Below are 18,158 nucleotides of genomic sequence, written 5' to 3' on the forward strand. Positions count from 1 at the left end.
ACCATCCACCTAGAGTCATTAAGGCAAAAACATTAGCATCCTCCTTAACTCCTCTCTCACATACCTTATGTTCTTTTTTTTTTTTTTTTATTTGACAGACAAAGATCACAAGTAGGCAGAGAGGCAGGCAGAGAGAGAGGAGGAAGCAGGCTCCCTCTTGAGCAGAGAGCCCGATGCGGGACTCGATCCCAGGACCCTGGGATCATGACCTGAGCCGAAAGCAGAGGCTTTAAACCACTGAGCCACCCAGGTTCCCTCACATACCTTATGTTCCGTTCATTAACAATTCCTTTAGGCTCTTCTTTCAGAATATATCCAAAATCCAAATACTTCTCACCACTTCCTTTTCTGTGCCCCATCCAAGCCATCACCTCTGACCAGGACTTTTAGCTTCCTCAAGGCTCCCTGTTTCCTCCTTGCTCCCTACAGTCTATTCTCATCCAGCAGTCAGAGGGATGCTGTGAACTCACTATGTCTCTCCCCTGCTCAAAACCCCAGAATGGAGGGCACTGTGTGGTGCAGTCAGTTGACTGCGCCCAGATTTCAGGTCAGGTCATGATCTCAGGGTCCTGGGTTTGAGCCCTGTATTGGGTTCCACTCTCAACAGGGAGTCTGTTTGAGTTTCTCTCTTCCTCTCTCTTCCCCTCCCTCCACCACGCTCTAGTGCACTCTCTCTCTCTCTCAAATAAGTAAATCTTTAAAAACAAACCCAGAATGGCTTCTGTCTCCCATCTCCTTCAGAGGAGAGGCTGATGTCCTCATAGTGGCACACTAGGCCTGTTTAATGTGCCAGTATTATCTCCATGTCATTACCTGCTACTTCTTCCTCTACCTCACTCTGCTATAGCCTCAAAGGCCTCTCTGTGGTTCCTCAAACAGTCCAGGCATAGCCCAGCTCAGGGCTTTTGCTTTTTCTTTTCCTCTGCTTCTTAGGACTCACTTCCTTACTTCCTCAGTGAAACCCTCCCTTACCTACTTAACACTGCCAATGACTCACCTAACCCTCTGCCATACTCTCTAACCCTCTTTCCAGGTTTTTCACCATTGCAGTTATCACGACTTGATACACTATGCAGTTTTCACTTTTTTAAAAAAAGATTTTATTTATTTATTTAAGAGAGAGAGAGAGAGAGAGAGAGATCACAAGTAGGCGGGGGGGGGGGGGGGGGACGCAGGCTCCCCGCTGAGCAGAGAGCCCGATGCGGGGCTCGATCCCAGGACCCTGAGACCATGACCTGAACCGAAGACAGAGGCTCAACCCACTGAGCCACCCAGGCACCCCTAGTTTTCACTTTTTTATCTTTGTTATGCTCTATAAGCTCCACAAGGACAGGGACCCGTGTGCTGAGCTACCAGCTGTGCCTCCAGCACCTGGAAGGGTGCCGGGAACGTAGCAGAGCGCTGTCGGCCTCAGTGCAGTGACTGGAGGAATTGGAGCCCAGAGTAGAAAACATTCAAGTCCGAGAAGACTTCCTGGAGGAGTAAATCTAACCGCCCGCGCTCCCAAACACCGCCTAGAGGGTGTAGGGACCAACTCCGCTTTCTCGAACCACGCCTATCGGGGGGCGGGGCCTCTACCGGAAGCCGCCCTCCCGGCGGAAGCGAGACCGGGCAGCCTAGGCCCGCCTCCCAACCTGTCCCCGGCTCTTGCCCCGCCCACCCGAAAGTGGGTGAAAGGTTGGCACTGCCCTCCCTGTGGCTGGGGCTGTGGAGCAGGACGGGTCCGGAACAGACAGACACACTGCCGGCGAGGCCGACGGACGGACCATGGCAGACGAAGCGAAGCCCATTAGCCCGCTCAAGAACCTGCTGGCCGGCGGCTTTGGCGGCATGTGCCTAGTATTTGTGGGGCACCCGCTGGACACGGTCAAGGTGCGAGGAGGCTGGGGCGCCGGCTGGAGGGAGGAGGCCCGGGAGGGGCACAACTCTCCCAGGAGGCACAGCCCGGGATAGAAACGGGGCCCGTGGGAACTTAAATGAGAAGTCTAGGGAGTCTCCCTTTAACTCTTTTCGAGGATCGGCGGGGCGGGATGAGCGGGGTCGGGGAGCTGAGGGGGACTGTTCCTTGCGCCCCAAAGAGACAGACAGCACAGAGAGAGCAGCCTCTAACCGCCCATTAAGGGCTCTGATTTAAAGTTCTCTGTCCGGCATCCTCTCCAGACCCCGCGCCACTTCTTTGGGAATAGGAAAGAAAACCCCTCCCCCCCCCCAAACTCTGATTATCTGCAAACCTTATAACATTATCAGCAGGATTGAAGCAGGTCACCTGTTAAAGCCCTACTCAGGGAGAGAGCTAGGGAGAGGTGCAGTTATTCTAGAGATGCCTTTTGACACATTCTCTGAGCACCCATCATCATCGCCTTCTCATTTTCCCGCTGCAGAGAGGGGGTTGGCCATCTTCAGCCTATTACCTCCTGTTAGCCTGATAGGCTTCCTGTGGAAGGTGATGATAACCTCAGAGATGGAGTTGCTTCCAAGGAAAGCAAGCGACTGATTTCTTCCAGGGCCGGAATGATCCTCACAACTCCCACATGAGGAAGCCATAATCAAACTGAGGCTCTGAGAAGGAAACTCATCAGGGCTAGTTCCCAGGTCGTCTTCACATTCTGCCTCAACTCAGTTCCTCCCCCTGCAACACTTCTAGCAAGGCCTGCCTGGAGACCAAAGTCCATGCCCTGTGACTTAGCGTTCAAAACTTTATTCGAGTTTTCTTTTCTTTTCTTTTTTAATATTTTATTTATTTATTTGACAGAAATCACAAGTAGGCAGAGAGGCAGGCAGAGAGGGAGAACCAGGCTCCCTGCTGAGCTGGGAGCGCATTGTGGGGCCCGATCCCAGGACCCTGGGATTACGACCTGAGCCGAAGGCGGAGGCTTTAATCCACTGAGCCACCCAGGTGCCCCTATCTGAGTTTTCTATTATTTCTGGACACACATTTGGAGGAAATTGACAGATCAGGCGGAGGGTGGGCCTGTGGTGAGCCGACATGAGTCTTGCAGAGTGGGAAGTTTGTGTAGGGGACTTATTAGAATATTGGTTGGGTTTCTCCCCCAGGAGATAGCTCTGGGGACACTTCCTCTTGGCAGGTTTGGGCAGCAACCTCTTTGCTGCCTTTCATCTGGGAAAGAGCTGGAGTCATTCTACAGGAAGATCAGGATTAAAACAACCAGGCTGGTTAGAGCACTGTGAAACATGAAATCAGATGTTTATTCAGGTGATGGTAAATGCTGTGTGTGTTAGTGCTTCCCAGAAAATGGTTGTTGTAGGCAGCACAGTCTGCTAAGAGAAGAATTGTCTGGTCTCTCATCCTACCCTTGATCCATGGAGCCAGACATCTTGTTAGTTCTAGGCATTTGGGACTTCTCTTGAGAGAAAGCAAAACCCTTCTTGGCTGCCTTACACAAATGTTGCTCTTAACTTCTGTATCCTCTTGCCCTTCCTCCCCACAGATGTCGCTTTCAGGAAGAGCCCAGTTATCTCTGTACCGAAGTGTAAATGACTGAAAATGTTCCCTGGTGTTTTTACCAGCCAGAAAGCCTGTTTTAAGCTTAGACAAAACCACAGATTACTGATTGCTGTCCTTTTGACCTCAGAGAGCCACATGGGCTCCAGTCAAAGCCTGGGCTAGGGGCACCTTCTAAGGTCCAAGGTCACTAGTTGTGGCCTGAGAAGGCAAGAACAGCGGTATTTCAGAGTTGGGAGTTTGGAAAGGCTGTATGACAGGTCCCTAAGGGCTGGCTGAGTTCTGACTAGAGAAGTAGAAAAACCCAGACATCTGGGCATGGGGAGGGCAAGAGTGAAGGCAGATTACAGGCTTGGCAGTGGGAGTCAGGCTGTAAAATAAGATCAGCCATGGGGTACTTTAATGTTCTTGCTGGCTTGGTTGGAGGAGGTCATGATGGGGCAAGGATGAGATTTACACAAAATCACAAAAAGGGATGAGCAGTTTTGATCCATTTCTCCCTGCTTACCAAGCAAGGGAGTTTGTGCCTGACCATGGAGGATTCGAAGGCCAATATAAGCGATTTTAGATCTAAAGCAGTGGGAGCCTCTGGAGATTTCTACCGTTCTGTCCTCTGAGTTTAGATTTCCATGTTCTCTCCATTGCCTAGAGAGTGATGCCTTATGGTGACCTATAAAGGCCTTAACAAATATAAGGATAAGAGATTCTAAAGAAACAGAGGAACAGCATGCTGAAATGGTGTTTTGAAAAGGTTAGTATGATAGCAACCTGAGAAGGACTTGGAAGCCCAAGAATTCTGAGCAGGAAAAACAGCCAGGAAATAGACTGCAGAAGTAACTGGGTGTATCAGTTATCTATTGCAGTGTAACAACTTATCCCAAAACGTACTGATAGGAAACAAGAGTAGTCATTAACTCTCATAGTCTTTGTGAGGTAGGATTTTGGGGGCAGCTTAGGCAGATGGCCTGGCTCAGGGTCACTTGTGAGGTTCCAGATATTGGCTGGGATCCAGAATGTGTAAAGAACTCTCGTAACTCAATAAAAAGACAAATAGGCCAATTAAAAAATGGGCAAAGGACTTAATATTTGGTGAATATCAGGCATATTTATAGAGATGGTAGGTAAGTGTTTGCTAAGAGCTGAGAGGAGAGATGAATGGGGAGTGACTACTAATGGTGTGGCATTTCTTTTTGGGGTGATGAGAATATTCTAAATTGATTGTAATGAAGGTTGCACAACTCAAAATACTAAAAACCATTGAATTGTGTACTTTAAGAGGGTGAATTTTTGGTATGTAAATTATATGTTAATAACACCATTAAAAAATATACTGAGGGCAGGGGCACCTGGGTGGCTCAGTGGGTTAAAGCCTCTGCTTTTGGCTCAGGTCATGATCCCAGGGTCCTGGGATCGAGCCCCGCATCGGGCTCTCTGCTCAGCAGGGAGTCTGCTTTCTCCTCTCTCTCTGCCTGCCTCTCTGCCTACTTGTGATCTCTGTCTATCAAATAAATAAATAAAATTCTTAAAAAATATATATATACTGAGGGCACCTGGGTGGCTCGTTGGTTTGGGCCTCTGCCCTCAGATCAGGTCATGATCTCAGGGCCCTGGGATTGAGTCCCACATTGGGCTCTCTGCTCAGCAGGGAGCCTGCTTCCCCCCTTCTCTCTCTCTGCCTGCCTCTCTGCCTACTTGTGACCTCTCTCTGTCAAGTAAATAAATAAAATCTTAAAAAAAAAAGATACTGAACCAGGCTGCCAGACTGGCTTAGTTGGTAGAGCGTGTGACTCTTTTTAAATAAATAAAGATTTTATTTATTTATTTGACACAGAGAGAGAGAGAGAGAGAGAGAGAGAGAACGCGCACAGAAGGGAGAACAGCAGGCAGAGAGAGAGGGAGAAGCAGGCTCGCGGAGCAGGGAGCCTGATGTGGCACTTGATCCTAGGATCCTGGGATCATGACCTGAGGTAAAAGCAGACACTTAATGACTGATCCACCCAAGCGCCCTGAGCATGTGACTCTTTTTAAAAAACATGTATTTATTTATTTTAGAGAGAGAGAGAGAGAGAGTGTGTGTGCTCCAGCACAAGCAGGGGGAGGGGTTGAGGTATAGAGGAAGAGAAGCAGACTCCCCGCTGAGCGGGAAGCCTGATGCAGGGCTTGATCCCAGAACCCTGAGATCATGACCTGAGTCGAAATCAAGAATCAGAGAGCATATGACTCTTGATTTTGAGGTGATGAGTTTGGCTGCCCTGTTGGGTATAGAGATTACTTAAAAAAAAAAAAAAAAAGTACTGAACTAAAGACAGTTCACCTCCCCCTACAATAGGTGTTGTCTGGGACTGCAGTCATCTGGATTGACTTCCATGTGGTTCATTCACATGCTGGCACATTTGTGCTGGCTGTGTCAGGAGTCATTCTTTCCTCCACACATGGCCTCTCTAGGCTGCTTGAGTGCCCTAATGACATGGTGGCTGACTTCTCCCAAAGCAGATAACCTGAGAGAGAGATAGGCAGAAGCTGGCCTTTTTATCACCTAGCCTTGGAAGTCATATAGCAACAATACCACCACACTCTACTTGATAGAAGTGAGCTCACTTGAGTCTGGTCCACATTTAAGGGGAGTGAATTAGGATTTACCTTCGAAGGGGAAAGAGCATTAAAGAATTAGTGGACATAATTGAAAACCACTACACCATGTATGGATGGGTTAGAACTTGCCCTGGGAAAGGACTCAGAAAGAGAGAGGAAGAAATTAGGATTCTGGAAGCATCTTGAAAGACTACTTTAACAGACTTGGTGCCCATGTCATAACAGCAACAGGAGGTAGTCAGAGGTGATGCTATGGTTTCAAATTCTGAGAAAGAGGGTGGCTAGGTGGCTCTGGCACAAATGGCACATTCATCAGGGGGGTGAGATTCCAGAGGTGATTTGAGTAGGGAGATCTTCTCCAGGCAGTTGGAAGGGCAGCCCTAAAGATGGGAAAGAAGGGGGTGCCTGGGTGGCTCAGTGGGTTAGAGCCTCTGCCATTGGCTCAGGTCATGATCCCAGGGTCCTGGGATCGAGTCCCAAGTCGGGCTCTCTGCTCAGCGGGGAGCCTGCTTCCACCTCTCTCTCTCTGCCTGCCTCTCTGCCTACTTGTGATCTCTGCCTGTCAAATAAATAAATTAATTAAAAAAAACCAAAAAAGATGGGAAAGAAGGTCTGGAGATGACCAAATGATAGTCATCACTGAGCAGAAGCTGCATCCCTGCAATTTGAATTTTCTGAAATTGATGTGGACCAGATAGGTAGGGCGCTAAGCCTTGAAGAATGCCTGGAGTAGAAAAGGAGACAAAAGAGGGAGTTGTAAGACAGGAGGTTTGAAGAAGACAAAGTTTGAAGCATTGGGTATACCAGAAGGTTGAGAAGGGTGAGAACCAAGAAAACTAGGATTAAATCCATGTTATTCCAGAATGCCTCTGTGGAGTGCCTTACCTAACCTCTGGCATGCCATCACAAATGAAAGGGGGGAGTTGGCTAGAGCTGGAGCTTTGCATCAGCCAGCCCTTATTACTGGCACATCACTTGAACTCCCTAAACCCAGTCTTCCCATTTGTAAGCTGGGAATACATATCCCATGGGTCACTGTGGAATCCATTAAGTAAGAAATAAATGGTGGAAGTAACGGATGAAGGGGGAAAAAAAGCATGGTACTCATGACCTGTGAGTGCAGACTTTGAATAAAGTGGAAGAAAAATAAGTCTGAATCTAGCAGGTTAAATGAATGCCAAAGACATGTACACAGCCACAGCTTTCTCTGTTCAGAGTTTGGCAGGCAGTTCTGTTTCTGGGAGATGACTATATTTTAATTTCTGGTTTCAGGTCCGACTGCAGACACAGTCCCCGAGTTTGCCTGGACAGCCACCTATGTATTCTGGGACCTTTGACTGTTTCCGAAAAACTCTTGTTAGAGAGGTATGATATCTAAGTGCTGGGCATTCCTCTTACTCAGAGGACCACATTCACAGAACTGGTTTGTTATCCCTCTGGGGGGATAGCCCACAGCTCCTGCTGTCTCATCCTGCTGTCCTGTGCTCTCCTGTGATTGCGCTGGAGTCTTTGATAGTTCCAGCCACTGTTTTATATGGAAGACTGAAGCTAATAAAATGGTTCTCTCATTTGGAAGGCAGAATTAGACCACAGGAAATCGTTAGAGATGTGAAATGGAAGAAAATACAAATCTGGATCTCTCGGTTTAAAAAGAGGTCAGTGTCAGAAGTTCATGTAAGGTCTTGGGGTTCCTGGCTGGCTCAGTTGGTGGAGCATGTGATTCTTGATCTCTGGGTCACGAGTTCAAGCCCTTCATTGGGCATACTTAAAAAAAAAAAAAAGAAAAGGAAAGAAAGAAAGGAAAAGAGAAAAGAAAAGAAAAAAAGTGTAGTCAAGGGGCACCTGGGTGGCTCAGTTGGTTGGGCGACTGCCTTCGGCTCGGGTCATGATCCTGGAGTCCCGGGATCGAGTTCCGCATCGGGCTCCCAGCTCCACGGGGAGTCTGCTTCTCTCTCTGGCCTTCTCCTCGCTCATACTCTCTCTTACTGTCTCTCTCTCAAATAAATAAATAAAATATTTAAAAAAAAAAAGTGTAGTCAAAAAGAAGTTCATGTGAGGTCTAGAGGAAAAGTCAGACAGTCTGATGAACAGTGAGAGAGGCTGGCGAGTCTTCAAACCTCTAGACAAAGACAATAAATTGGTTTGGGGTTATTGAATTACATAATAACTTTTTAGATATCTCTTAGAGTGGAAACATGAGATTTTATTTATTTCTAAATATTTATTTATTTGCAAGAGTAAAAGAGCAAAAGCAGGGGGAGCAGCAAGTAGAGGGAGAGGGAGAAGCAGGCTCCCCACAGAGCAGGGGGAACCCAATGTGGGACTCAATCCCAGGACCCTGGGATAATGACCCGAGCTGAAAGCAGACACTTAACTGACTGAACCACCTAGGGGCCCCTATTCATTTATTTGTTTTTAAAGTTTTTATTTATTTATTTGAGAAAGAGAGAGAGAAAGAAAGCACCCAAGCAGGGGAGAGGGTTAGGGGAAGAGCAGAGGGAGAGGGATAAGCAGACTCCCTACTGAGCAGGGAGCTTGGCTCCATCCCAGGACCTTGGGATCGTGATGAGCTCAAAGCAGATGTTTGACTGAGCCACCCAGGCACCCCTGAAAACATAGAATTTTAAAAAAGTTTTTGTATTAGTGATATTTACTGCTCACTTCATTAGCATGTATGTTAAAAGACCTCGTTGAGGGACGCCTGGGTGGCTTAGTTGGTTAAGCAGCTGCCTTCGGCTCGGGTCATGATCCCGGTGTCCTGGGATCGAGTCCTGCATCGGGCTCCTTGCTTGGCGGGGAGCCTGCTTCTCCCTCTGCCTCTGCTCACTCACTCTCTCTCTCTCTCTGACAAATGAATAAATAAAATCTTTAAAAAAAAAAAAAGACCTTGTTGAGAACTTTTCCTGTGCTTCCTAAAATACAACTCTCATATAAATACTCTGTTAAACATATAATCCTTATTAAATGTACGGAAACTGAGAAGTAGATGTCACCCAGATAAAGAGGGGATGTTGGTAAGTGATGGGCTCAGCCCTGAAATAGAAGTTGGTCCTAGGGTTCCTGTAGGACCCATGCCTGAGATGGTGCTGCCTTTTTCTTCTGTAAGCCATTCTTATAGAATTCTGTGCTGCCCAGAACGGAATCTGACCAGTGTTTGATTGAGGCGTTAGGGCTTGGGTCTGTTCAGAGTCCTCTGCCCTGGAGGAAGAGAGGTAGGATTACATGCCTCTTGGTCAACAAACATTGAGCACCTGTTTAGTGGCTTGGCAGTGTGCTGGGTCCTGGGGGCTGGTGAGAATGGCTTGTATAAACCCAACTCCCTGCAGAGTTGAATAGGCTTCCTTAATCCATATGTGTGCATGCCCCTGGTTTTTGCCATGCAGCTTGAGCTCTCTGCTTTCTTTTCTTTTTCTTTTTCTTTTTTTTTTTAAGGATTTTATTTATTTATTTGACAGACAGAGATCACAAGTAGGCAGAGAGGCAGGCAGGGAGAGAGAGGGGGAAGCAGGCTCTCCGCAGAACAGAGAGCCTGATGTGGGGCTCGATCCCAGTACGTTGGGATCATGACCTGAGCCGAAGGGAGAGGTTTTAACCCACTGAGACACCCAGGTGCCAAGCTCTCTGCTTTCTGAAGCTACTGGAGGTCTTGGTGCTGCATGGAAATGGGTGGGCCTGTGTAGTGCAAGGAAGGCTAGTGGAGTTGTCAGGAGGCATGGGTTAGGACTTTGGCATCCTTCTCAACCCCGGTGGGGAACTGGGGGCTTTGGAAGGACTTTGTCACATGCTGCTTTTGTAGATCTTCCTCAGAACCTTCTCTTTCCCCTTCATTCTTTCCTCTTTACTGCCTTTGCCCTTTGTCCTCAGAGAGCCTGCTTATAGTCTGTGGCAATGTTAGATCTTAGTAAGATCCAGGAGTGCTGACTGGTACAGCTGGCCCCTGTAGAAGGCTGGTTGTGATTGTCCAGAGTCTGCAGACAGAAGGGACTTCAGCCTGTGTCGCTGGACCCTCCCAGTGTGTAGCACCATCCTGTTTCTCCTGCAGCTCTCTCTCTCTTTTAGAGATTTTATTTATTTATTTGAGAGAGAGTGTGCACGACCATGAGCCGGGGTGGGGGATGGACAGAGGGAAAGGGTTAAGCCGACTTTGTATTGACCGTGAGCCCAGTGCGGAGTTCAATCTCAAAACCCTGGGATTAGGACCTGAGCTGAAGTCAAGATCCAGTGCCTAATGGACTGAGCCACCCAGGCGCCCCACCTGCAGCTCTCTCTTAAGGAACAGCTTTTTTTTTTTTTTTTTTAAGATTTTATTTATTTAGTTGAGAGAGAGCAAAAGCACAAGTAGAGGGGTAAGGATTGAAGGAGAGGGAGAGGCAGACTCCCCCACTGAGCAGGGAGCCCAAACTGGGGCTCAATCCCAGGACCTGAGCTGAAGGCAGGCACTTAACCAACAGAGTCACCCAGGTGCCTGAAGGAACAGTTTCATATATATATATATAAAAGATTTTATCTGTTTATTGAGAGTGTGTGAGTATGTGTGAGGGTGCGCAAGTATACAAGCTGGGGGAGGGGCAGAGAGTCCAGAGCCAGATGCCCAACTGACTGAGCCACCCAGGTGCCCTTTTAGTATATTTTTTTAAAGATTTTATTTATTTGGCAGACAGAGATCACAAGTAGGCAGAGAGGCAGGCAGAGAGAGGGGGGGAAGCAGGCTCCCCACTGAGCAGAGAGCCAGATGTGTGGCTCGATCCCAGGACCCTGGGATCATGACCTGAGCTGAAGGCAGAGGCTTTAACCCACTGAGCCACCCAGGCGCCCCTTAATATTTGTTTTTAAAAATTATTCCTTTTTGGGGCACCTGGGTGGCTCAGTTGGTTAAGCATCTGCATTTGTCTCAGGTGGTCCTGGGATCTAGCCGGCATCTGGCTCCTTGCTCAGCAGGGAGTCTGCTTCTTTCTCTCCCTCTGCTTGCTGCTCCCCCTGCTTTGCTCTCTCTCTCTCTTTCTCAAATAAATAAATAAAATCTTTAAAAAATTATTCCTTATTTTGTATTGAAGTGATACAAACACTTGGGTTTGTTATTAAAAGGCTTGTAACAAAGGAGCAAAGTGATTTATGCCCCCCTCTCCAGAGGCAACTGTTTTCAGCTCTCCCAGTTTATGCTGTTTCTACTTAAGTAATATACATTTACTATTATATTTTATACATTTTTATATGTTTTAGCTACCTGTTTGTGGTAGATGATTTTAAGTCTTACATTTCTTTATTCCTCCTTTCTGCCCTGCCCATATAATTTTATATTTTGTGTTTTAATCTAGTTCACTGTTTTCATGATTATAGCTTTTTATAGGTTTGAAAGTTAATTAAGTAATATACGATGAGGCATATTTTATTTCTTGTGTGACTGTTTTTCTTGAGGTTGGGTTAGTAATTGTGTCGGGTTTTTTTCTTGTGTTTCTTTGAATCACTGTCTCTGTTATCCTGTATCTGAAAAGCTCTGTGGAGTACTTTTCTGTTTGGTTTTCCACACTGCTGAAACAGTTAAATCTGTTGTTCTATGTGAGTTGTTTTGCTTTGTTTTTCTTGGAAACATCCCTTCTGGAGTCCTCCATCTTCATACTCCCATGTGGACTGGCTTTCCAGACTGACAGTACTGAATGCCATCCTGGAAACCCCATTCACCTCTCTTGGGTTGAACCCTTGGTCTCCTGGGTCCCAAAGCTTCCTCTTGCCTGGTTTGCTAACCTTGTTTGTGGGGATATTATCTATTTGTCTATTTATTGGCTACTACATAGTTGATTTTATCACCAAACTGTATTGAAAAAACTGTATTGAAAACTGAAAATTGATGTGCAGTCTTACTATTATTTCTAACAGTAAAACCCCATGTCTTAATACTTGGAAAATACAAAAACTTCTTTTTTTGTTGTTTTTTAAAGATTTTATTTACTTGACAGAAGGAGAGAGAGAGAGATCACATGTAGGCAGAGAGGCTGGCAGAGAGAGGGGGAAGCAGGCTCCCTGCTGAGCAGAGAGCCTGATGCGGGGCTTAATCCCAGGACCCTGGGATCATGACCTGAGCCGAAGGCAGAGGCTTAACCCCCTGAGCCACCCAGGTGCCCCCCAAAACTTCTTAATTACCTGTCATCTCACCCCAAGAAAGTCAGATCACATTGTTTTTTAGCCTGCTTTTTTAGTGGTCTCTAAGTAGACCTAGTAGTCTCTTCTCTTGTTACAGTGCGATTTAATGGCTGTGATAGTCCATTCATGGAATTCCCATCATTTGTCTTGGTAGTGTCCTCATTGGGAGTTTTTGGTCTATTCCAAAATCTTGAGAGCATATAATTGCCTGATGTCATTCCATTTTTACATCTCTGAGTATTTTCTTAGAATAAATTTCTCGACAGAGGATTTCCTGGTGAAAGAGTCTGCTGCATATTGCCGGACTGTCTTCCAGGATGAAAGCTGTTTCCAGTTTCTTCAGCAGTGTATAAGAGGACAACTATTTCTGGGTTTTTCTTCCTATTTAAAGCTCTCTTTGCTTGGAGAAGAGCTAAAGGAAGGAAGCCACAGGTTAGAGGACACACTACCCCCCATTTCAGCGGTATGGAGGGTAGTTGTGTCTATAAACAGCTTCTGCTTCTGTGATTCCTTGCAGGGCATCACGGGGCTATATCGGGGCATGGCTGCCCCCATCATTGGGGTCACCCCCATGTTCGCCGTGTGCTTCTTTGGTTTTGGTTTGGGGAAGAAACTGCAACAGAAATGCCCAGAGGATGTGCTTAGGTGAGTACTTCAGGTCAGGAGCACTTGAAGCTGTTCTGTCTGGTGATGTGACATGGGTTAAAGGGAAAAAAATTTCAGCAGATAGGGAGCGGCTGTTCTCTGGGCCCCTAATCCTGGCTCCTGGTTGCTCCACATGAGGGAAGCACTGGAGTGTCTTTTGCCCTGTGATCCAAAAGGAAAAAGAAAACAACCCAAAGCCCTCCCCCCTCCTCCCTACCAGGTTGTCATAATTTCTTCTGTGAAGTAGTGTCACTGACTAGGGATATTAGTAATATCAACCCCATGGCATCAGGATGTCTGAATGCTACGTGTGTAAAATGCCACAAACAGTTCCCGGTCCTGCAGTAAAGATAGCGGCAGCCTTGTTTTCCATCACCTGGTTGGGAGAAGGGCAGTTCTCAACTTTTGTTTTACATCATTTTTATAACATGATTATAACTATTTCAAATACTGGTTTCTCTGTTAAGTGCAATAAATTAGTGTATCTTCTTTTCATAAACTTTAAGAAGTTGGATTTGAGTATGAAGAGGCAGATGAGTCAGGATTATAGCCCAGGATCTACAAAGTAGTTAATCAAAATAGGTCAACTTTTTTTTTTTTTTAAAGATTTTATTTATTTGACAGTCAAGAGATAACAAGCAGGCAGAGAGGTAGGCAGAGAGGGGGGTGGGAAGCAGGCTCCCTGCTAAGCAGAGAGCCTGATGCGGGGCTCAATCCCAGGACCCTGGGATCATGACTTGAGCGGAAGGCAGAGACTCTAACCCACTGAGCCACCCAGGCGCCCCCAAATAGGTCAACTTTTTAAAAATTAAACATTTTTAAACTTAGAAAAAAAAAAAGATTTTGTTTATTTGAGGGAGAGAGTGAGAGAGAGAGAGACAGCATGAGAAGGGGAAAGGTCAGAGGGAGAAGCATACTCCCTGACTGAGCTACCCAGGTGCCCCCATTTTTTAACTTTTGATTCAAGTATAGTTGACATATAATACTAGTTTCGGGTGTATAACATAGTAATTCAACAATATTGTACATTATGAAGTGCTCACCCTGGTAAGTACAGTCACCATCTCTCACCATACAAAGTTGTTACAATATTATTGACTATATTATATTCCCTGTGCTATACTTTTCTTTTCTTTTTTTTTTTTTTTACTTATTTATTTGACAGACAGAGATCACAAGTAGGCAGAGGGGCAGGCAGAGAGAGAGAGAGGAGGAAGCAGGCTCCCCGCTGAGCAGAGAGCCCGATGCGGGGCTCGATCCCAGGACCCTGGGATCATGACCGGAGCCGAAGGCAGAGGCTTTAACCCACTGAGCCACCCAGGCGCCCTGCCCTGTGCTATACTTTTCATAAAACCAGCTTCTTGGGGTGCAGGGGAATTCTGAACAGAAGTGTGGATGGCAAGGTGGCTCATCTGAGACTTGCAAGGTGACAATTCCTGGGAGGGACTCCAGGCAGCACAGGACCCCCAGAGGCTAGCCAGGCTTGAGATCCAGGAGCTCAAAGGAGGAAGCCCAGGGTGCTATATGGTTGTTTTCTGTCACTACTTCAGGCCACAGCATGTAGATAGAGACGCTTGTAACGTGAAACTATTTCTGGAGTCCTTGTGACCCTTAAATGTGCCCAGCTTCTATAAACAGCCACGGGTTGCCACAAATGTGGGCATGTAATGGGGTCCTTTTGAAGCTGTATTTGACTGTTGGCAGTCCAGATATCCCATGGACACATGTCCTCTCTGAGCGCTTGGTCTTCCAGCTCATGTGCCAGCTCCTGACTGTACCAGGACCACGCACTAAAACCTCCAGTGGGGTCATTGTTAGTACTTTGGCCTATGGCTTATGTTGCCTGTGCGGTCACATCAGTGTGTAGAGAAACACCCTTCCTGCTTGAGCAAAGATTGAGACACTTGGGACCCCACCCCTATAATCCTTCCGTGTTCTAAATTCTGAACTTCAGCCCTGCCATGTTCCCCTCCCTGGAGTGGTATTTAGGGAGAATGTGAAAATGAGCACTACCAGGACCACGGAGTGGGTGCCCAAGAGGTCCAGACTCACAGATGCCAACCTGGGGTTCGGGTGGGAGGTGGCAAAAAGGGCCAGGTAGTCATACATAGATTGTCTACAGAGTACCCTGTGCACACACAGAGACCCCATTCAGAGGGAAGTCCTTACTCCCAGGAGACGGGTGTGTGCCTGACCTCGGGTATGGGCATCTTGCAAAGAGTACTTGGTCTCATAAGGGGAAGTTCAGTTGCAGAGAGGGCTTCTCTTGGGGATAGTAGTGTGAACTGAGCCTGCGAGGGAGGCCCTGCACGAGAGCAAGTCTCTTGACTGTTACACAGTCAACCCGTGTGCTAGACTTGTCTGCCTAAGGTACATGTGTGGGCCCTGCCTGGGGTGAGAATATGGAAAGATCAGGGCCGTTGAAACTGATGCCCTGCCTGGAGGGAAGGACCTGCAGTAGCTGTCTGCCTACCCCCACTTGACATCTGCTTTCCAGATATTGGGCTCCTTGTTAGGGGGGACCTGCTTGAAGGCTCAGCAGGCAGAGGCTTGGGGTCAGGAGGGGCCTGAGTCTCCAGCAAGTAACTGAAGATTTTCAGCAACATTTTTTTTTTTTTTAAATTGTGGAGGCTCTTTTGAAATACTAATTATGGCTTTGTGCTCCATTGCCTCCTGGCCACCCTTGATTATTAATCCCAGAAAGAAAAGGAGATGGCAGAGTAGCACAGACAGCTGTGAGCTATAGATGCCTGGAGACTCAGTCTCCTCTGAATACTGGGCGTGGTTCATTCTTTGAGGGTCAGGGTGAGGATCTGGGTGTCTGGCCACTGGGAGACCATTCCCAGCACAGAGGGCCACAGAACCCATCATGCCTATCTGGGTACCAACCCTGTCTGAGCCCTTCTCAGCATCTTAGTCCTTGCGACTCTCCTGGTAGCCCCTCAGCCTGTGGAGGTAGCCACACTAGCCCCCCAGCCATGATGCTGTCCTGCTTGTGTCTTGGCTTAAAATGTTCTTAGGACCTTGCTGGTCCAGAGGAAGCGAGATTGGGGGAGAACTGGGGTCAACTGAGACCCAAACCTTGAGTTAGAGGCTTTTTCCCACTACCCTGAATTTTACAAATGGGAAATCAAGGCTCAGTGAAGCCTAAAAAGTTGTCTGTCGTCATGGTGCAGGGCAAGCCCAGGGAGGGAACTGTGTCTCACTATAAAGCTGTTCCCATGGGCGAGGCCATCTGAGGTGTGCCGGGGGTGGGGGGTTGGGAGGTTGGGGGGGGAGTATGGGGGGGGCTTGTTGACAAAGCTCATACTGCTCTTGACACTGAGAAATTTGCCCTGGGAAATTTGACATCAGAATACACCTAGAACTTGGCTTTTGTGCAAAATAGGACTTATTTGTGCTGGGCTTCTGCCTAGTCAAGTGCTTATTTATTATTTTTTCTTTTTAATTTAAATTCAAGTTAGTTAACAGAGAGTGTAGTGTTGGTTTAAGTAGTAGAATTTAGTGATTCGTCACTTACTTTATAACACCCAGTCCTCATCCCAACAAGTGCCCTCCTTAATGCCCATCACCCATTTAGTGAATCCTCTAACCTCCTATTTTTTCTTAGAAAGTCATCCTCTTTGCTGGGATTGCCTCTGTCCTGGGTAGTTAGTCACCGGTGTTTGCCTCTGGTTTTTGTTTTCAATACAGCTACCCCCAAATATTTGCAGCTGGGATGTTGTCTGGTGTATTCACCACAGGAATTATGACCCCTGGAGAACGGATCAAGTGCTTGTTACAGGTAAGGGGTGGGATCTGGGGTTTGGGGGTTGTCATCTGGGGGGAGGTGGCTAGCTTTTTCCATTCAGTACACAATTTTGTGTGGATGTTTATGTCCTTTCATCCTTTATAAAGGCTTCAGATCAGGTGTGCAAAACAGTTTCAAGGTTTTCAGGAACTTGGAAGCAATCGTAGTAGAATCAAGAACCAGGACAGTATAACAAACCAACCAAAATGTCACACCTGTGACGTGTCATTCCAGACTTGTCCACTCTTATTAACAGCTACTTCAGGAACTCTGAAAGGTGAGTCATGTCTGGTCAGAGGTGGAAGGGAGGCTGCTTCTGCCCATTGTATCTTATGTCTTTACAGTTGCCCAAAGTCTCAGTGCAGCACTGACCTTGGAGTGCCTGGCCTTTCAGAGGCCAAGGCTGTGAACTGGCTGCCTGCCTTACCAAACAGGGCTCCTTTTAAAACAAACAAAAAAAAAGTTACTGCTATTTTCTTCTAATGGTTGAAGTAATTTAACTTACCATTCTTGCTAGAAAATTTGGATAATGCAGAGAAGCACAAAGAAAAAAAATGTATTTCTAACCCATGATACCATCCCACTGAGGTAACTGCTGTTAGGGTTTCTTTGTGAATTCTGATCTTTTTGGTAAACATGTATATTAAGAAATACTAACTTTTGAAATAAAATTGGGGTCATGTAATGCATTAGTTTTATAACGTGCTTTTTTCATTTGATGTATCCTAATTTTTTGTGTGGTTATTTTTCTGAAGCATCGTGTTCTGTGTATTATTTCATTACATGGCTATCATTTGCCCAATAATCCCTTATCTGAGGGCATGACAAATTATATATGATAGTGAAGATCTTGCTAAATAAGTGTGTGTGTACCTGATTATTTTCTTAGAGTAAATGTCCAGACTTGAAATTATTATGTTTAAAGGTGTATACTTTTTTTTTTTTTTAAGATTTATTTATTTTAGGGAGAGAACGAGGGGGAAGGACAGAGGGGGAGGGAGAGAGAATTCCAGGCAGACTCCATGTTGAGCATGGAGCCTGACATGGGGCTCAATCTCATGACCTTGAGATCGTGACCTGAGCCAAAACCAAGAGTTGGATGCTTAACTGACTGTGCCACCTGGGCGCCCCTAAATGTGTATACTTAAAAAAAAAAAAAAAAAAAGTGGGTGGCTGGGTGTCTCAGTGGGTTAAGCCTCTGCCTTCGGATCAGGTCGGGATCTCCATCTCAGGGTCCTGGGATCGAGCCCCGCATAGGGCTCTGTGCTCAGCACGGAGCCAGCTTCCCCCTCTCTGCTGCCTCTCTGCCTACTTGTGATCTCTCTCTCTGTCAAATAAATAAATAAAATGTTTTTTAAAAAAGTGTGTGTTGGTGGGGCGCCTGGATGGCTCAGTGGGTTAAAGCCTCTGCCTTCGGTTCAGGTCGTGATCCCAGGGTCCTGGGATCGAGCCCCGCATCGGGCTCTCTGCTCAGCGGGGAGCCTGCTTCCCCCTCTCTCTCTCTGCCGGCCTCTCTGCCTACTTGTAATC

At 46.8% G+C, this 18,158-nt stretch overlaps 1 protein-coding gene across 2 annotated transcripts in view; it reads left to right on the top strand.

The window, feature by feature from the left end:
• The first annotated feature begins 1,674 nt into the window (after positions 1-1,674).
• SLC25A20 (solute carrier family 25 member 20) overlaps positions 1,675-18,158 on the top strand; it is a 28,104-nt gene continuing 11,620 nt past the window's right edge. The window contains exons 1-4 of one of the 2 annotated variants that reach the window (XM_080829121.1): positions 1,675-1,872; positions 7,328-7,420; positions 12,711-12,838; positions 16,532-16,622. In XM_080829121.1, the coding sequence (XP_080685247.1) occupies positions 1,768-1,872; positions 7,328-7,420; positions 12,711-12,838; positions 16,532-16,622 (417 nt within the window). In that variant the 5' untranslated portion in view covers positions 1,675-1,767. The remainder of the gene's footprint in view (positions 1,873-7,327; positions 7,421-12,710; positions 12,839-16,531; positions 16,623-18,158) is intronic. The other variant, XM_080829122.1, reaches the window with a different exon arrangement.

The sequence above is a fragment of the Martes martes genome (genome assembly GCF_963455335.1).
Source record: "Martes martes genome assembly, chromosome: 1".
In the NCBI taxonomy this organism is placed as follows: Eukaryota; Metazoa; Chordata; class Mammalia; order Carnivora; family Mustelidae; genus Martes; species Martes martes.